Genomic DNA, 21552 nt, shown 5'->3' on the forward strand with positions numbered 1-21552 from the left:
TAACTCATACTTTATTTTGTTACATCAGGAAACAATAAATTGGCAATGTTATGCATGTGGCATGTAGACAAGGACTATATTTCTTCTTTTAAGCTGTTTCTTTTCTGTTTCTGCTAAGGGTTTGGCTTACCTAGCCCATGGATCAGCTGGTATAGCATGGAGTGGTGAACACATATAAAATGTAGTTATCTTTCCTGATAATGAGCAAGAAATTTTTGAGAATAGATATGGTAACCAAATTTGTGTCAGAATGTGGTATCCCCATCTGTCAAGGATTATTCATTAATATGGCTATACTAAACCCTCCAGGTACGTCTTGTAAGGTTTTTAGCTAAATTGAGCTGTGGAAGTTCAAACATGGAGGGAGGGAAGTACTGAAGTAATTGTGGGGCTCATGAAGCAACTAACATGCAGCATAAAGCAGGAAAAAGTTATGCAGAGCAGGAATGGAATTTTCAAGTCTCACAACTTGATACGCTTTTTCATGACCTTCCCCTCTCTTGGCACCGGAAATTTTTAGATGGGTCTTTTGAATGGCTATGGATTTTAACACGTTAACTTTCTATTTTGAATATTATGTTTAGCCAGCTTTTTCCTTTCTCACAAAAAACTTCTTCTTTTTCCCATTCTGTTCCTTTTTTTTTTTGTGCAAAGGTTTGGTTGTTTTTTTTTTTATGCCAACAAACTTTATAGGAACCAACCCCCCCTCGGGGGGGCGCCCCCCAAAAAAAATCCCCTATTCCATCCTCCATCCTAACAGATTTCCACAATGTCTCATTTGCATGACCCTTTCACATGTGATTGAGACCTTTCCATTCAGTTGGCTTGCGGCGTTATCCATCCTTCTCAGGTAACCATAAGTTTGGCATATAACACCAAACTCTTCTGCAGCTAGCCCAATTTCCTCTTTGTAAGCTTCTCCAAATTAAAATCAACCATGGTTCGGAGCTTGGACCTCCGGAGAACTAGTTCTCTGAATTTGTCAAGTCTTGTTTATTCGTCTATCCGTCACATTCAGAAAAACTAAGTTAAATCTCTATTTGGTGTAAAATTCAGGACATACATGGATGCTTTCTTCCTCCCGAATAAGGTTCCTCTGCTCTGTGATGACATCCCAATTGCCTAAAACTGAAACTTGGCCCAATTTCAGTTTACTAAAATATGGTGTCATTTGCATTAACCATGTGGCTGTTAGTTACAGGATGATTGCTGATGTGAACTTTGTCTTACTTGTATAGTTAGATTGAATTTGTAATTAAGCGTTGAAAGCGAATCCAATGGTCAAAAACCATGTGGTGAACGAAAGTAACACACTAAAGAAAAATAGATATGAGCACTCTTCTTTCTGACTTGCTGTATTTGAAAACAGAGGTCGGGTTTCTTGGCACGTTGATCTTAAGATACAAAGCCGCAAAATGTTGCTTGCACGCATAAAGAGATGGCATAAAGGACAGCTATATAATGAATATACTAAGCATGTTATCTATCCAAATTATGCTTAAAAACAAAAAACGCAAGCTTATCTTCAGTTATATTTCTATATTCTCCGGTCATCTTTGTCAAAATTTATTAGCCATACTAATTTTACACACATGTTGCTTGTCTCAATAAATGCATTCGGATGTTATTTTACATTGGCATCCTTATCTTATAAAAAAAATAATAAATGTAGAGAATTGTGGACTGATATATCTGCAGAATTCGGATTGAACTCTTGCCCATCAAATTTGTTATGGGTTTGAAGAGAACTTCTTAACTCCATCTTTATCTGCTACAATGTTTTGATTTAACAATTTTTTTTCTTCTTTAACTGAGATGAGAAATGTGAGAAATTGCAGTGTCTGAGATACCACAGCTGCTAAAACTCCAATCCATGTAATGGAGTTGTGAATTGTATTTCACTGTCATATCTGAAAGATACAGTTGAACAGAAGAAGGGGGATGGATGATTTGCAAAGTAAGAGCTTAAGAAAGGCAATCAAGGTGGGGTGAGTGGGAGGATGCTGCTTAGCCTCATAAAGAATAAGAGAGAAAATGCGAGTTAAAGGTTGCTTTCACTAATAGCCTCTTTGATAACATTATTTGCAAATTGCAAGATCACTTTCCTTTTTTTTGAAAGAGGACAAATCAGGAATAGGGCTCAAGAGCAAGCTCAGCCACTAAGTTTCAACCATGAAATGGAATTACGGACCATTATCATCTTTTTGTGCGTAAATATCTGCTTTCAAATCCTCCTTTCTTTCCTCTCTCTTAATCTCTGTGTAGGTTCTGTAGGTCCTTTAAGTTATGAGTCAGATGTAGGTAGCTAGAAGAGACTCGCTAGTCTCTCTCTCTCACACACACCCAGAGATTAGCATTAGTTCCTGGTCAAGCCTCCAGTTATTAATAGATTGACTGATTTCATTGTACCATCAGTGATGTGCTTTTTGACCATATCTAGCTGAATGCTCCTTCTAACTTATATATATCCACTATATCTCGCATGTGTAATGTTGAGCTACCCATGCACTGTCTGAAATATACTTTTGTTTTTAATTTTCTTTGGCCACGGATATTAGTGTAAATAAAGGTACCTAGTTTAATTGACAATGAATAAGTATTTCCACGCCTTAAAATCCTAACTATGTAAAAACTTGAACTCAAATGTTAGGAGGAAAAAAAAAACTGAATTTTTTGATCCTCTAAGTCAGCCACCCCACTAAATGAAAAATAATTTATGCGCACACCAATTGTCGATCATCTATATAAAAAATCTAGAAAAAAAATGACATTGTTGATAGAATTATAAATGGTGTGGCTTGCTTCTTCTCTGGACTCCACGCAATTCACATTTAAGTTACGAGTAGTTCTTTTATTTTATTTTTTTAGTTATTCTAACCAATTAGAAATAGAAAGAGGAAGCGAAAGCAATAATTTTATGCATGCATGCATGCATATGGGAAAGAGGTTCCCTTATTAAAAACAGGAAAGAAAAAAGGATGCATGAGGCATTCATGGTTGTATCATAAATAAAAGTTTAACACTTTAACTATTGGAATTTTTTGGAGGGGGGATAATGGAGTTTAAAGCAAAAAATGATCGGTGAATTCTTCAAGATAGGTTACTTTTCTGAACTTCAAAGGTAACTTTTTATTTTTGGACTGAAACTTCAAAGGTAACTTTGGAAAAGTAATTTTGGATAAGCATATTTCGAGGTGCCTCAAAAACCATTCATTTTTTGAGCACATTCGAATTTCTTTTTGAACAAATCTTTTTGGGGATATTGAAGACTAATTATAAATCTAGTGGTTTAAAAGTCGGATCAAATATCAAATCGAAAAAGGTTTTCTCATATTCAACCGGTTAAACGGTTAGACTAACAGTGAAGCGATGATCCTGGTTAAAAAAAAAAAAAAACAATGAAGTGATGACTTAATAGTTAAATGAAAAGTTAATAAAAGTAATTATCTGCATCATATATATAATAAATTCATAATAACTTTAATTGTTAACATAATAACGTACATATGACCACAAATGTTTTGAAAATATATTAAACTTTTATTTTTTTAAATCATTTTTTCCTGCCAGACTGAAAACGAGTTCAGTTTTTTAAGAGTTATTCTGATTCTTGGTTTAACTTCGGATTCCGTTTCAACAATGACTCATCTCCGATTCAACCCAACTCAGCCGTGAAAACAGTTTTCTGGTTTGGTTTTTTAATTACGGGACAATACCTCTTTTATAATTAAGCTTGGTTCATACATAAAAATTGGAACTAAGCTTCTTTGTTTTGCCCTCTGGAATTAAGCTTCTAACCACTAATTAAGAGGCGAATATTCCTAATGCGGGTTAGTTTATTTGCGATGGCAACCCAAAAAAAAAAAAAAGGTTAGTCATTTTTATTTATCCCCTAGAATTTGCTTTACGAGATTAAACTAAACCTATACACACTCTCTTAATGAATAGTAAATTCGAATATGTACCATTCAGGGGAAAAACAGCTATAAGACGAATAAACAATTCTCTCGGCTGTAGTGGATGGAAAAAATATAGGGAGAGAATTACTATCAAGTTTCAATAAAAAAAATTTAATTACTAAAAAATCCTAATAACAAATAATTAATGTAAACCTGTTCTTATTTTTTACTTTAAAACTTGTTATTGTATGTTATCCAGTTGTTAATGAATTTTAGGATAATTAAATCTTTTTTTAAGACTTGATTATAATTCTCCTAAATATACACTTATTGGCGCATATATAAAGAATTTCTTGTATTTTCCTTAACGGACTAATGCATAAAATTCTCTCGACTTTATTAGTAATCGTTGAAAAGAAGAAATAAAATATATAAATAATAAAAATAATGAGAATTAAGTGCATCTTTTGTGTTTTTACTAATTTTTTTGGTGAACTGTTTTTACTATTTTTTTCAACACATATATAATAATTGAGTTTTTTTAATAAGTTAGCATCAGATAACTGAACGTTTAATAATATTATTCGACAATCTAGTGTTAAATACCAACTTAGAAATTTTTACCTGGATATAATCTTGACAAAACCAACATCCTTTTTGACTCAAAAGTTAAAATCAAAGTGGTTAGCATGAATAGATAAATATAAAAGATAAACTTTTTACCATTTAGAACAGAAGAAAATGTATTAATTTCTTTTGTTATATATATGGGTTGTTTTATATTCTTTCGAGCAAATACTTCAACTCAGCCACACAAAAAAAAATCTTCACTTTTAAATTATTTTTTTTCCCCTTCATCTTTTTAGGGATTGTTTGGATTCACAATAAATAAATACATTTATATAAGTCGAAATAAAACTCTTCTTTCATACTTATTTTGTATTTTGTAGCACCTTTTTTTCTTTTTTTTTTTTACCAGAGCAAGCGGAGAGTGAATAAAATCATACTGAATATATATATATATATATATCTCTCTCTCTCTCTCTCTCTCTATACCTCATCAATCAAGAACCATATTCGACTTATCACCCCCAAAAGGACCCATATGCCAAAAACGAGCCCAGTTACATTGTTTTGAGAGGGCTCAAGTGTTTGGGCCCATCAGACAATCAAGCCCATAAATAAACAAGGATTTCAGAATCACTGCGCCTTGAACTTTAGAGTTTAATGAGCCTGGGCTCGAGAATTGGACATTTTGTAATAAAATTACATATATCGGGTGGAGAATATTTGTTAGAAACGATTGGAAGTCTGTAACTGTGTAATCATCAATCGATCAATCAATGTTTAAAGCGAGAAAAAAAAAGAGAGGGGGAAAATAGACTTGATGCAGTCATATTTCTGTGATTACTCTTTTTTTTTAAAAAAAATTATAATAAATAAAACTCGAGATCCGAAAGTGTTATATGCCTACCCTACCATGTAGAAATTACGCGAGCCCACACAATACTGAAAAGAATTAGCTTTCCGACTCAGAAAATATACATCCTTTACCAACAGAGGTTGGGTCTAGCAGAAGGGATTAGTCCTTCACAACGTAGCGAATCAAGATTCGAATGCCTGTTGGAAGAAGTGCCCATATTTAGTCTTCGACAATACCTCAAATAGGATTGCCTCTAATAGAAGGATATCTATACTTTAGTAAAAAAAAAAAAAGAAACAATACACTTTTTTTGAAAAAAGTACAGTGGGGCATATAATTTTGACAATAATGTATTTTATTTTATATTCTTATCTTATGGGTGAAAAAATCGAAAGAACTTGCTAGTGTAATATGTGGGCAATCCAATTCATCCTACGCCAAACAATCGCAATTATTTTACACCTATTTTCACACAGCAAAATTAAAACATGCAAAAATTCCGCCATAATTTTATATGGTCCACACTCCACACACCAACGTGAATCATATTTATGTCATAAAATAAGATATATTCCATCTACCTCTCCAAAGAAAAACATGTGCTTAAAAAGGACCATATGTGAGATTGAATAGCCCCTCCCTCCTCAATATACAACTTATAGTTAGAGGGTTGGATTTGGCCTTACATATAAAATTTTATTTCGTTTTGTTTCTTATATTTATGATTTTTTTAAAACTAATTTACTTAATTTTTAATATGATATAATTATCTAATAATGATAATGTCATACATAGTTATTTTAGGGAGATCAAATTATAATTGATTTTTTTGGCCAGCCAAATTACATTTGTGATAATTAACTAATTTATTTAATTTTATAATATATTAAAATTAGTAAAATAAATCTTAAGGACGGAGGGCAGGACAAAATATTTATGTATGAAAAGGCCATTTGAAGGGAATAATAATCACTTATCTAATAGAGATCGTTTGATTTACATAAAAGAAAGATACCTCTTTTATGTGTACAAACCAAAGTATGTGATATTTATTATATTTTTTCTTTGAAAAACTGAGCATTTATATTATATTTATATTAAAAGAATATATAAAAAATTAATGTGTCTTCACAAGATAAATAAGAATAGTGTGGGAGGCAGATAGCTAACAGGAGTACGGGTGCACGTAACAGGACCACATCCAAGGGAGATGAACCTATTCCCAATGTCCTTTTCAATATTTATGAGTGCGCACACCAAGCTTTTCACATTTTTCATTTTCACCACATATTTTCTATATTTTAATAAAAATAATGAAACAAATACAATTATCGATATTCCGTTTTTTAGTACCTGTTAAGAAGGCGCGGGTTCGTTTGGTTTATATTTTACAGGGTTCCTTAATATCACATAAAAAAATTACCAAGTTAGAATAAAATCAAATTATTCCCTAATATGTACGTATAGAGTATTAATTAAATTGATATATATATATTTGTTTAAAAATAATTAGTAAAAGAGATATGGTGTTTTTCGGGCCAAAAAAAAAAACGAGATATGGTGTTTTGTTGAACAATGCAAAGGACTCACCAAACACCAATTATGGTAAAAGGTGTGGTTACAAAGAAGATGCCACTATACCTTCTTTTTGCCTTTTGTATTGTGAGGGGAAAAAAAGTATCGCCTTTTATCTTGAAATAATGCTCACTTTTGAGTTTGGACTTTATTTTAAACTATAGGATTTAATTAGCAGTATTCACATGTTTCTTATTTCTAGTTAACATGGGAAAAAGTTTCCCCAGTAAAATATTCAATTTAGATTTTTTATCCTGTTACCCACAGGCCACGAGCACGTTAATACCGAAAAGAAATAAGCCTTGGTTAGATAAAATTCTGGCTCTTGTATTAAATGCCACATGAGCAATCATACTTTACATAATATCCCCTTCAATTCGCGTACGTAGACCGGTGTTAGCAGAATGTAAATTATTTATTAGCGACACTCGATAACTTGAAATGATTAAGGTATTTATTAAATAAGTTTTCATGTTTTCTTTTTTGACGACCAGGAGAGCAAGTTATTCATCGTAAAACTGAGGTGATGGTATAATAGAAATAACGCGGTTTAGAGATGTGAATGAGGAATTGGTTAAAATTGTGAGTTTAATTGACGTATTTGCATAACAGGGACAAGTTTAAACAAGCAGAAAAATATTAAAGCAATATATATGCAGTCGGAGGAATTACAATAATAGAGATGAACTAGATGGACGTACGTATTAAATAAATTAAAAGCACGGAGTCGGTCAAAGATGAGTTTAAAAAAAGAGAAGGAAAACGATCTGTGGGTAAGCGCACATCTATATCTGGAGAAGAAGGTTGCAGAAATAGGATCCATGCAGAGAGATAATGCTGATTATAACTTGCACGTTTCCAACTTGTTCATTAGCCTGTAAAGTGTAACTGAGTGCCAGCATAACACATCAAAATTCAAAGAGGAATAATCACTTTGGTCAAAGCAGCCCTGGAATGCATACACGTACGTCGGTAGAGACGAATTTATGTTTCTGTACATATCCATTATAGCTCCATTTCATTGGCACAACGCAATAATTTAGATTACATCATTACATACGTACTTATATGTTATTCATCGAACAAGCATCACCATGTCGTTTCGAAAACGACGAATTAAGAAGCTAAGAGTACCGAGGAAATGTCATGTCTTTATAGGGTTTTGAGTGATATCCAGCTTGACTGAAAGAAATAGAAGAAAGAGAGAGGCATATACTACTATAAGGTTTTTGTGAAGAATAAGAATGATGCCAAATGGCAAAGGGACAAGTACAATAATATATTCCAATGCGAAAGGGGATGCGAGGATGCGTTAGGGCTGTAAATTTGACTTCTGTACAAATTATGATGCTGATAAAGTCGGGCATGGTCAATTAATACAGAAATTAAAGTGGCTAAGAAAGAGCAGTACAATGATGCATAGTCCCTTTATGTGTATGCCTATCTTAAGTATTGATGATAAGTATAAGGTCCATTTCCTGCCTTTTTATCTCCTCTATAATTGTAAATTATGAATTTGCCCGGAACAAGAATAATATTGAATGGCCAATTGATACAGAAGTTAAAGAATAGAGACAAATTTAATATCGTAGCCAGAGAATTTGCTTGGTGAAGGGAGGTTGTAATAACTAAACATCTTTGATTAAGGTCAATAAAAATTTATTTTTTTTCCTTTACATATAAATTAGGCTTTGACCTGTTCATTATTCAGGGTTTAATGTGATATTATTATTCATGAAATAAATGATATGATTTTTTTTTATGAAGTTTATGTCGTGCACATAGGTATTTATAGCCATGCAGATCATATTTACAATACAATCAATACTAGCTAGAAATCTTATTGATGCGAGGTATTCACTTTCATAGTTCATTAATTTGGTTAAACTAATTGATCAAAAATAATTTTAATGGCTTAAATTGATTTTTTTTGTACATAACATATATGTGAGTATATACATATATAATCGTAGCTTAAAAAACTGATGTATATATATCTAGCATGCGTGTCCATGCTGGTGGTACATAGATGATAATCAACTAATTGAGTTGAAAATTTGGTCACTCGACATGATTTGGAAATGGCAGGGGCCAAAAAAAAAAAGGGTGGGAATTTTTGGCCATCCATTTGTTTACATAGATTTGCAATTTAGCATACAGTATCTAAATATAAGCATTCAAATCCAATGTCAGATATAATTAGTATTTTAATATTATAGTGACACTTACACTAATCATCAGTTTTTTAATAGTTTAAGTAATACTTGTTTGGTGATGAATAGATAGCACTTGTCATTTTGTCAATACACATGAAAACAAAACCGATACACAGTACTTGTGACGATATTTATCAATACGCGTAGAGATCCTTTCCCTGTCTTTTTCCATGTCCTTGTGCTCTTTCCTCATTTAACTTCTTTTTTTTTTTTGGCCCCTCTCTCTCTATCTCACGATATTTTTTTTTTTCCTGATAATATATAAACGATACAAAATGGGAAGTGCTTGATTCTTTCCCATAGGCGGAAAGCAACATATCTCAATCAACTCTATCCACATTAATTTGCAGTAAGTTCAATTTTCACGCAATTATATTCCTTCTTTATTTTTTTTTCCCCACTCACTACTAACACTACTTGTATATTCAAACTTCCTTCCATTAATTCCCCCCATTTTTTATTGGCAGTCAAACTTCTCATCTTCTCCAAGTGTTCATGTCATTTGAAATTTCCCCCTCAAATTTCCTTCTAACGTGTTGTGCGCCTATGTCCAAATATTTTTTGTTCACAGCATCTTGGACATTTGTAACGATAAGAAGCAAGGAATGTTTAGTTACAGTATATCAAAAAAAAAAAAAAAGAAGAAGCAAGGAATGTTTCCCGAACAATAAGGAAAATTAATATACATTAATATTATTAATTTAACGCGCCTATAATCACGTTTCATAAACCTTAGGTCACTACGGCAATAAATATAAACATCGAAACCTAACACTGAAAACACAATTGGTATAAATGCATGTAACTACAACATGGTTCATGCGGCTGAGTGCCAAACAGCCGATAATTTAATTACATATCCTAACTAATTAATAAATTCTTGGGACTCAAAATGCCCCCCCATCCGTTCAATGTCTTCGCCGAAATTAACGACCAAAATTGTATTTTTACCCCACATTTTCTACTTTTGGAATCTCACAGCCAACCCAAACTGTTAGCTAGCTAAGAGAATCCCCAAAGTATTTACACATTCAAGTTCCCTTTTTTGTAGCCTTTTCGGTTTTCCCATCCCTGCATTTATCAATTTTCAACTTTATCTTCCCAGTCTAAATCATTGCCTGAATCCGAACCCCATGGTCGGATTCGGGCATCTGAATCCATACGGGTCGTTCACTGAGTTACCAAACCCCTGCGTGAACCCATTTGAACGCTGCTGATAAAACCCGGAATTACTCACTTCGCTCTGGACCTCCTCCTCCGGCACCGTCAGCGGCCGCATCGACGGGACATGTTGCACGTCGCTCATGGAACTGTAATTCACCATCCCTTGAGATTGAGATTGGGTCTGCGCTTGATTCCCGGAAATGAACTCCGCCACCGAGTTCAGAACCGCCGGGTTGGCCCACTCCACGAAATTATTACCGCCATTCAGATTCTGAACATTCAGCTTCTCCTCCTGCTGCCACGTCTTCAGCGAGTTCACACGTGGCAACGCGAAATACCGATCGTCGATTTCTGGTAACGATTCCAGCACGTCGTCCAAGTGAGATGACGATGACGAAGACGACCCATTACTGTATTCGTATTCTTTGCTTGGAACCATCATAGGCGCAGTCTTCTGGGAGCTCGAGTTCTTCTTATATATCCGACACAGAACCCAATCATCGAGCTATCAAAAAAAAAAAAAAACCGAATTACGGCGCTGAGCACAGAAACTTAAGACAGACGAAAAACAGAGGATGTTAAACTTGTACCACCTTGGTGCTTCCGCTCTTTCGGGAGGAATCCAGGAGGCGGTACTCGTGCATGATCCAATTGGTTTTGGTGCCTTTGGGTGCTTTCCCAATATAGAAAACGAGAGCTTTCTTTATGCCAACCTTTCGACCAGCGGTGGTGATGATTTTGTCGGTTCCGGTGGCTTTCCAGTACCCCGACCCGGCGACCCTGTTGGGTCGGGAGCCGTTCGGGTACTTTCGGTCTCTCGGGCTAAAGAAGTACCATTCTTTCTCACCAAAAATGGCTTTGCCTGTACATTTTGAAGAAAAACAGACCCGTTAGTAATTTTTGGAAAAGAAATGTTTGCTTTGACGGATATTCTTATTGTATGGGACGTTAAGGGAGCAGGTGATTACTTGGAAGAAGCCATGGGTCGAATTTGTACAAGTCAATTTCGCCAATGATTTGTAGAGAGAAATGGTGGCCGGCCACCTTCCGGCATAGATACTGAACCAGAAGCTCCTCGTCCGTCGGGTAAAACCGAAAACCCGGGGGCAGACTCAGTTGAGCTAGCAGGTCTGTCTCTGGAACTCCCATCCTGGCTTCTTGTGATTGTACACGAGAAAAAACAACGCGCTAAGTGAGGACGGGATGAAAGAAGAAGAGAGGCTCGAGATTTTGTGAAATGAAATCTCTTTCTTTTCCTTTTAGTTGAGGAGGGGTCGGGGTCGTTATTTATAGGGACATTCGGACCCAGATAAGTACGGTGATCTTTGTCTTACTGTTGGCGGGTGGGTCCCACCTGAATTAATACTCACTAACCTCTCAGAATATGCCAAGTAGCCACATTACAAAAAGGTCCGGCGTCGATCTTATCTGATTCAGGTACGGCTTCGCAGATGCAATGTATTTTAAACCCCTCGCCAAGCCCACCCACAAAAATACGTTTTCAAATTTAAAATTCATAAATATCATGTCATTGTTTCATTGAATATATATTATTCATAATTACGGGAAAAAATAAAGTAGGACATATGTTGAGGCCAAAGGAGTATTCCAAGACGGGGTTTTGCGGGAATCCCGATCTTTACATCTAATTCTTTATACTTAATTATTCTCCCTCAATGAAAAATAACTACAATTTTATGATCCCCGTACAAAATTTTTCCGCTTTTGATCCTTTTTACATATTACAAATATTTAAGGCGGAACTCGGGCGCAATCGTGGACTGTGGATGGACAGAAGAGAGAGCGCGTATTATAAAAACCATTGAGAAAGTTATTTTTCACGAGCTAGAGGCAGGGAGGAGGGACCGGCACGTGCGGCCACGTGTCGGTCCATGTGAGGGAGAGCGAGAGTTAGGCTTGGAATATTGTGAGAAGATAGGAAGAGAAAAAGGACCCGCGTAGAAAGGGATGGTGCGGTGGAATCTGGACTGGGAGACACGTGGCACGGGATGGATGTGCGCTTCGGGCTGTTGGGGGCTTCATTTTCAGGTTAGGTGTTTCTTTCACTCTTCAAACTCCACGCCCAGGCTTACTTACAGTTACAAGCATGTAATTATTGGCACGCTCATAAAGTTGCCATTGGCTATTTGGCTCTCCCGTAGTTTTCGCATAAAAGATAGGTGGTGACGTGGTCGGTCAAGGTCAGCTTTTTTATTGTGTGGTCTCCCGCTCTCGATGCCTCTCCCTGGTTTATGTGACGTTTTCACAGTTTTCTCAACGCGCGTTCCCCCACACTACCCCAATTTTAATTAAACTTTAACTAAAGCCTTATCTCCCAAGTAACCCAACTCAACACTACGTGGAGTGTTGCTGATATAATACATTTGACCTGATGTACGGAGTGTTTAACTCTGTATACAAAATAAACATATAAGAAGAGATTGTTTAAATTTGCATGAAAGCATATTTTAAAAGTACTTTTTAATTCAACCAAACCCTCTCATAATGTAAGAGAGTGAAAAAAATCTCATATGAATAAACTTAGATTAAAGAGATTTATTAGCAAAATGATCTCTAAACTCATAATTTTTAAGTTTTTAGATTAAAATATAATATGTTCGTTGGCAACCAAAAAAAAGATTAAAATGTAATATGTAACTATAGGCTTTTTTCCTCATTGTTTCCCGCAATTAGTTGAAAATAATAAATATGAATATTATTTTTTCTCAAATATATATACGCCTTTTTGGCCAAAAAATATATACATACAACTTTATTAACAGAGATAATGAGTGTGCCAGAGCAAGAATGAAAAAAAATTAGAAAGAATGAGAGGGGGAAAAAAAGAAAAAGTCATATAATTAATAAAAATAAAAAGTGCATTAAAATTATAAATACCTCCAAGGTATAATTTATAAACAATAAGAAATTAATTGTAAAGAAGTGAAAGAGAAGTATGCTGAGAACTTGTTTTGAAAAAACTGACTTGCACGTACCCAACTTGATTATTATATTACTCAAAGGGAAAACAACCAAACAAGCAGCATATTCCATTCATAGGGACAAGCTTAATTATTCGATTTAAAAAATGAATAAATAAAAGCTTAGACATTTGAAAAGCGAGTGATCACGTATGCATGCTCACACGTGTATGTGGTGATAATAGTTTGACAATTATGCAGCTATATAAGAAAAAGTCTACGTGATTTTTGTATTGGGTGGCCCAATAATGTGAAAATATTGATGATTATTGAAGTATACTACGTAGGGTATCCCCTAGAGCTATGTAGCTTGAGAAATTGGGTTTACATCATCTTAGCTCAATGCATGGTTGTGTGAAACAATTGCACAAGTTTTTTTTTTTTTTGTGTGGCTGATTATCTTCAAAATGGAACCCATAAATTCAGGTCACCTACTTTTTGTTCAATTTCGTTGCAGCAGGTAACCCCAATTTGACATTTGATTTTGTTATTGTATATATTATTAGTCTCTACTGTGCTGTACGAACTTTTGATTACAACTAATGTCTGTGTGCGTTGCAATGTTGGACTCATTTAATAATTAATTAACCAAATAAACAAGAGGCTACCTAGGATTAAGGTTTTGCAAGTTGCACACTATTGGTCAAAAGGTTTGCTTCCAATAAGTGTTAAAACTCGATTTTTCTTTCCCTTTTTCATCAGTTGTGTATATATCTTGAATCTTCATCTATTTTGATTTATCTTCTTCTCATATGCTTTCTGCCTTATATATCTTGACTTGAACGCACTATATGGTTGAAATTTCTAGCCCTCCAAATGAATGACTTTTTACAAGTTTTTACGCTTTATACAGTTATTTAGTTACTTAATTTCCAGGTATATATGAAACTTCCTCCCAAATTGAATATTGTTTTCTTCAGTGTAATTTCGATAGATTCTCTGAATTTATTTCATGCCAATTCTTCCAATCAAAGGGCGTTCTTCTATTTAATTTCCCTAAGCTTAGACTGGGAGCCAACATATATAATTTGACAACTGACAATATTATTACGTTAACTTGTTTATTTTGATTGTTCTGGTTTACGATTACTTAGCACAACTTTTATCCTGAACGTACAAAATACTACCTCCGGTCCTTAATATAAGACCCTGTTTGACTTTTATTTTAGTCCTAAATATAAGACCCCAATCCACTTTATCTCTCATATTTACATTTTTTTTCCATAGTAACCCTTCTAACAATAATAGTTATAGTCAATACATTTGATTTGCAAAGATATTTTAGGAAAGACAACAGCTATTTAGGATAAATAACTAACTCGACTTATTTCCTTAATCTCCTCAAATTAGTCAATTGGCTCTTATAATTAGGACCGGAGGTAGTATATAAGATTACGCATTTGTATATGTCTTTTATTTGATGCCTGATTATTAAAAACCCTAAGTTAAAGTTTACATGTAGTTCATAATCCATGCAACACTCGTGTCTTCTGAGGAAAAAAATAAAATCGAAGATGATCAGAAGTTCATGGTCGAATTTAGATTCCCTTTTCCAATACTGACATGTGAAACGGAGGAGGGTGAATGGCCAAATCCAGAGAAATAAAACACGTGCAATAATTAAGTTTCAAAAGGAGACTTTTGTTTTTGGTCGGAATCAAAAGGAGACTTTGCAACATATACAGGGTTTCGTTCACATGAATATACTAGGATAGTAAATAAACATAAACATATACATATGTATATGGACAAGAGGCCATAAACTTGAATCTGCATTTTCTAATGGGAAAAGTTGGCCCTGCCAAATAATATTTCTTAATTATAGAAGCATGGTTTAATTGGAGATGCACGCACGCGCGTACGCGATGCGTGCGTGTGCTTGACTCCCGGAAGGTTGGGGAAACTGCTAGGATCGGAAAGCAATAAAAAATAATATATAAATCATTTTATTAGTTATATTACTTTCTCTTAATTTTTAATTTGATATTTTAATTTTTTCCTTAATTAATTATATTTTAATTTTACTCAATTAATATAGTTAGTCCTGTAATTTTCTTTTGTTAGCACCATTTTGTACAAAAGGGTTAACACAACGAAATTAGATATCTAATTAAGAGAAAAAAACATTTATAGAAATACCAAATAAAAAGTTGAGAAAAAAAATATAAATACTTACAAAATGTTTTGTTCCCCAAAACTAAATTAAACTATGTGCTTGTATTTTGCATTAATTAATTGGACTTTATAAACTGTGCTTTCAAGTTATTCTGAAGGGAAAGGGCCACCAATACTCAACTGTTTACAAGTGGAGGACTGCACAAATTGCTTCAAATTCCTCTATTTTGAATGCTATATATCAACTCTAATTAATACCAAGTTTCAACTAAGACTTGAATCCATTGTTGCTGAAACAGAGGCTTACAACAATTTCTTCCTCCTTCGTATCAGATCCAATCGTTGAATGGTCACAATGGGGTATTACGAATCCATTGTCTTGCTTATCCATATATAATCAATCACATGACCAGCTAGTAATAACGTTGTTGTTCTGTGCAAACCCGATCTGGAAAATTGACTTTGAAATTGAACATTAATGGGCGCGAGTCTTTTGACTAACACACAGGCGGCCGGTTAAACTTAAAATTCAAGTCAAGCACATCTAAATATGTAATAATAGTCAACAACACTACTTAAAACTTAGCCCTTGCAGAAGTTAAAGATATGTTGTGGTATGGTGTGAAAATAACCCCACAAGTTTTCTGCCGAGACATTCAACTTTTTAGCCTAAATTCAACCGCCACATTGGTACGTAGTTTCCAAAAGGCGATGATTTTTCCCATGTGACATGCCGGCTTCCAATGAAGGTTTTCTGTTTCATTGTTTATGGTCAAATTTGATGAAACAAAGGGAAATTTCTTATGGCTTTATTAATAACTTCCAATAAGAGAGACAGAATTCAGTTCCACATTGCTGATATATAAACAGTCTTTTCATTTGAATATAGATGTCAAAAAGTGTAAACCCCTGTTCTTTTTAAGCCAGTGTGAATCCTACCATAAAATGACCTCTTGAGCAAAGACCTTCTGTTTGGTTTGTCTATATTGGATGGGCTCATTTATATGGGCCTTCAAGCTTCTACTGACTCTGAAGTTTGTCCCAAAGCCCATTAGCAAGAAAACTTGTATTTCCAATACAAATAGAAAAAGGAAAAAAGAACCCAAATTCAAATCTGTTCATAAACTAATTCATTAGCCAACATATGCTGCCCCTTAATGAAAACACAACATGGATAAACTATTACTGCGTTTCGCCTATAGCTCTATTTTAAGGCTACAATAGAACCAACAAGGAAATGAGATGTCAGGACGGAAGAGTCAATGTATGCTAGACAAATTTCTTAGTCACCCCAATCCTCATCAGAGCTAAATAAGCTATGAGTCTAAAACCTATCAGCATTATCACTAGAGCCAAAGCAGCAATCACTTGGTCCTCCGGATCCAGCCCCATTTGCTTTATAGAAGGAAATTCTGCAACCAAACACTGCCCTTCAGAACAGGGGTATGTGTCCCTACTCTCAAACTGAGACCCTACAAACAGTCGGTATATGTAGTAGCTGATGGAGAAGTACTTGATCCAAGCTATAAATTTAGGGACATGTTGGACAAAGTATCCCCCAGCTAGCATGAAAGTCAGCATAACCACAGAGCCAAGTGTACTTGCAGAGCTTTGATCCATCACAATTGCGCCGAGAGCAAGGCCTAGGCCTTGTGAGACCAGCACATTGAGTAAGAGGCCGAAGAGTGTGTACGAGAAATTCAGGGCATGGGGTTTGAGGCCCGCCATCCAGTAGGATATGATGAGAAAAACTGTGGGAAGGACAAGCTCCATGGGCAGGTCAGCTACAATCCTTGAGATGAAGTAAGAGGACAGCCTGTATATTCCAGCGGATCTTTCTTTCTCAAGCATTGTCCTTTCTTGTGGGAATGTGAAGATGGCTTGATACATTGGGAAGAAACTCCAGAAACTAGCTATGAAGAATAGGAGACCGGTCTACATTTCAGAGAACAACAAAAATTTTAGTTAATTGGAAACTTTATCAGTGATCATTGAAACTGAAACTATCACTAAACAAAAATGTGGAGTAGCCGATATGAAGTTTCCGTGTTTAATACCTGTGAACCTTCTTAAAGAGGATTAGTAAATAACTTGCCAAACATGGCTGACTTTTGAAATTATTAATACTTGTTCACTTTTTCTCTTTCCCTTTTTCATCATAGGCAAGTACTGGGCAGAGTAGGTCCAATTCTGGTTTTTAAATTGCGGAAACAATTAGTGAATTCTTACTTGATCCTGCAAGTGCGAAATGTCAGACTTAAACCATAGAAGTCCTGAAATAATGGCCGCCATAACGATCTGAGTGACTTTGAGGCCAGAGAATGACTCGTATCTTCTCTCCCTCACTCCCCTTTTGAGCAACACATTAAATTGCTGAAACCAACTTGTCGCCCACCCATCTGATTCTCCCCTTGAAATCTACTTCCAGTTTTACCGAAATCACTTACTGCACGAACCATTTCCTTCACTTGTGCTTCAAGGTCATGCCTGTATGCTAACACCAACGTCTGCTTAAGTGAGGCATGGTCTTCACAAGATTCATCAGTATAAATTCCTGCAAAATCCCCACTCACCCAAGTTAGAAAGATAAACAGTTACAGAACTCAACAATGCTCATATATGATATATTGAACATAATAAACGAACAAGAAGACATACCATTTGCAAGATCCAAAAGGAAATCAGAAGGATTCATGCCTACTGTGGGGGCATATCCAAGACTCAGAAAATAGTTCATGGCATCAGAACCCTTCCCAAAGAACAAAGGGCTTCCTTCAGATAACAACAAAACCTTACAAAACATGTAGTACAATCTGCTTGAAGGTTGGTGTATGGTCATAACCACGGTCCTTCCGGCATTAGCCAGCTCCCGCAGAGTGGACAGAATCCTTTGAGCTGTGGTTGAGTCAAGTCCAGACGTTGGCTCGTCCAAAAACAGCAAGCTGGGGTTTACCAACATCTCTTGCCCAATACTGACCCTCTTCCTCTCTCCTCCTGAAACCCCTCTTACCAATGACTCTCCTATTATGCTATCCTTACACTTGGTTAACCCTAGCTGGGATATCACAGCTTCTGCCCGTAAGACTTTCTCTTTTTTGGTGAGAGTGTTCGGTAGTCTGAGAAGGGCTGTGAAGACTAAGGTTTCAGTGACAGTTAAGTGTGGGTAGAGGATGTCATCTTGGGTGACGAATCCGATGTTTCTCTTGGTTGTGTTTGAGAAGGGTTTGTTGTTGTAAGTTATCGTTCCTTGCAGTTTGGAGTTGCTTTTGAGTCTGCCTCCTAATGCATTTAGGAGTGTCGTTTTGCCACTTCCTGATGGTCCTAACATCGCTAGCATTTCGCCTGGTTCCACTATCCCTGACACTCCTTTTAGTATCACTTTCTCTTCTGATTTTGTGTTCTTGTTGAACAATCCATCTTTCTTGGTTTTGATCTGCACACCACATCCTCAAACTGTATGCACAGGCAGTTATATATATATCATAAGAATGCTTAGAAGGAAAATCTGACCATAATTATCCTCAAATATGGATTTAGAAATACCATATCATTGATATCATGGCTTATTTTTCCAGAAAACCAAAAAAAAAAAAAAAAGACGAGAAACTATCTAAAAAGGCCAAATAAAAGGCTTTCATATCAGTTTGATTAATTCAATCAAGTGAAAAACGTCTTTGTCAGAAAATTAAAACGGCGTTTCTTATTCACAATCAACATCGTGTGTTTATAATTCCGTGCACTTACATAAAGAAATTGACTACAGCCAGAGCCTTAAGAAATTATAACCTTCATTGCTATAACTTGAGAGCGTACTGTTTCCGTTCATCGATTAATAAGGATTAAGAAACATTCTGTAGGCATCCAAACATATCTTGAGTTTATTGGTTTATTTTAGCAGAACCAAGAGAAGAGTAAAGAGGAAAATTAAAAGCCCAGCATATTATGAACAACACTATACCTTAACAGTAAGAGGAAGATTGTTCCGCTCCTGAAAGTTATCAGGAACTTTGAATTTAGTTTGAGCCTCCATGTCTGTCATCTCTCCTGCTCCAAGTTCTTACTTTGCTTCTTCTTCCAAAGCACACTCTTAATAAGTTGATGATCTTTCGATTTCGAGCTGACCTCTTCAATTCACTGTGTCCGTCTTATAAAAGAAAGCATATGGCGGAAATGGCAATAACTAATAAGGGATCAAAGAGCTGATCTCACTGTCTACGTGTTCATGGTGTGCTTCGTACTATAAATTCTTGAAGGAACATTTTTACCTTGGTGACGTGACCAGATGGAGTTGTACATAAATGTATATATGATGCCAATATTAATACATAAGTTTGTCTTACAGTACTTTTCCATGTATGTTGATGAATGGAAACTTTCTTGTGTTCATATTGGCTTCTGCTGCCTAGTCTTCTTTAATGGGTTCACATGGCTTCAATTCTAATTCTGTATTTCTGTATATATATGTACGTTCAATATGTTCCGTTCGTACGTTTTGGTAATTAAGTGAAAGATGCTTCTGTAAAAGCATGGCATATTTTAGATTCGTCATTCAATTTGATCATGAGCTTTTATTATTATTATTTTTGGCATCTGTTCTACCCATTAATTAATTATATATAAGAATATTCTAAATTAATAGCCCAAAATAAAATTAGTATAAATTGGATTAAATTCATCGAAGCTCATATTCTCTCTTTAATTATAGCCATGGTATATGCATGAAATTAAAGGAAGATTATATGACTTAAACTAACAGACACTTGAGTGAAATTGATATAAAATATTTGGTATTATTAGTTATATAGCAATATTCCATTTTTTTGAACTTTTTGCGGGTTAGATAAACAGACAATCTCTTTTTGTTTACATTTACTTTGATTGTATAGTCTTTATTTTAAGAGAAACTGAACGATTAAAGCAGGTGGGCCAAAACTCAAAACACGTAATAAACCTCTTTGTGGGACAACAAACTATACTTTAATTGATAAACGTAGGAGATTTATGATAAAACAATATTAATTCGAGTGGTTCTATATGAATTGCTAAATCACTAGGGAGAAAAATTCTTTTTGCCGCTTCTCTCAACATAAAGAAATGAACAATTTAGGAATCTTATAGCTTTTCTAGTTGACTTTCCAATCTAAAACACTAGAAAAGTTCGGAATCATTTGGCGAGAGCTTAGGGAGGGGCCAAAAAAAAAAGACTCGACAACTTTCTGTGTTTTTTTAATTGGAAAACATTACGTACGTTAATCTCTCTCTTTATGTCTCTGTGTGTGTTTGCGATATCACATTAAATTAAAATCTCATTGAAGAAGGAACTTGTTCTTGATAAATTAATTACAATTGTCAATTACTTATGCGTGTAGTTATGCTGAGAAACAATTTTTCACTCATCGCTCACTAAAAGTTCTTAATTACTCATGTAGATAAGCATCACATTTTATTTTAAGATTTTATTTGCAATGCACTTCAAATATATTTCACCTAAATTAAGAAAAAGTTAAATTTCATTAATTTTGTCTTAAATTTTAATAATTTTTCAACTTTATTCTTACATGATATATACACACACTCTTTAATGAGGTGATTTAGATTAAACAAAAAAGTTTACTCTGATTACTCTCCACTAGAGGAGCATATGTGGGTTCCTTATAGTTCAATATCCATATTTCAGCTAAATGTTTATTAATAATGCAACTAAAAAAATAGTAATTAACAGATCAAGCATGGTTGGTTTGAGTGATAAAGGAGGAAAAGCTGAAATTTGAGCTTTGCTCAAACTCTGCAGAATTGCATTTTCTTTACTTGGACCAACAATAGGGAAACACTAGCAACAAATCCGAAGCTCATGCTGTATCATTTTTATCAAGTAGTATTCATATCCTTCCTTTCTCATATTTAGCGCTTATTCTATATATCTCCAGTCTATCCCAATACCGTGCCTCTGCTTTTTGTTATTCTTATCTGCTTCGCAATGACATACCGTTGAATTAAATGATCCCTTAAAAAAGAGAAAAAGTTTAATTTGATATTCCTTTGATTTTAATATAAGACTTATTTAACTGATTTGATTAGATTAAAGAAGTTAGTAAGTCAGTTCTTTATAAGAAATATGACATGTTTTTTCTAAAACACCATAATAATCTTTCTTAATATTTTCCTTTCCTCACTTACTT

At 34.8% G+C, this 21552-nt stretch overlaps 2 protein-coding genes across 2 annotated transcripts; both read right to left on the reverse strand.

Annotated features, from left to right (window-relative positions):
* Positions 1-9773: 9773 nt before the first annotated feature.
* Positions 9774-11531, reverse strand: LOC114736288 (NAC domain-containing protein 72). The gene is made up of 3 exons (XM_028924075.1): positions 11246-11531; positions 10871-11139; positions 9774-10782 (listed from the first exon to the last, which is right to left on the reverse strand). The coding sequence occupies exons 1-3, from the start codon at positions 11424-11426 to the stop codon at positions 10225-10227; spliced, it is 1008 nt and encodes a 335-aa protein (XP_028779908.1). The 5' UTR covers positions 11427-11531; the 3' UTR covers positions 9774-10224.
* Positions 11532-16642: 5111 nt separating this feature from the next.
* On the reverse strand, positions 16643-19403 carry LOC114736273 (ABC transporter G family member 9-like). Its single transcript, XM_028924056.1, is given in 5 exon segments — positions 16643-17308; positions 17603-17778; positions 17781-17941; positions 18016-18806; positions 19332-19403. Coding segments are annotated over 5 exon segments (1866 nt in total).
* Between the last annotated feature and the right edge of the window lie 2149 nt (positions 19404-21552).

This window comes from Neltuma alba, unplaced genomic scaffold, assembly GCF_004799145.2.
Source record: "Neltuma alba isolate B1F8T4 unplaced genomic scaffold, ASM479914v2 tig00013325_pilon, whole genome shotgun sequence".
NCBI classification, from domain to species: domain Eukaryota; kingdom Viridiplantae; phylum Streptophyta; class Magnoliopsida; order Fabales; family Fabaceae; genus Neltuma; species Neltuma alba.

Excerpts from the sequence above, each read along its gene's own strand:
- LOC114736288 (XM_028924075.1), bottom strand. The coding sequence starts at position 11,426 with ATGGGAGTTCCAGAGACAGACCTGCTAGCTCAACTGAGTCTGCCCCCG. Across the intron at positions 11,140-11,245 it reads CGACCCATGGCTTCTTCCAA|GCAAAGCCATTTTTGGTGAG; the intron begins GTAATCACCTGC and ends CAAAATGTACAG. Across the intron at positions 10,783-10,870 it reads GAAAGAGCGGAAGCACCAAG|CTCGATGATTGGGTTCTGTG; the intron begins GTGGTACAAGTT and ends TTTTTTTGATAG.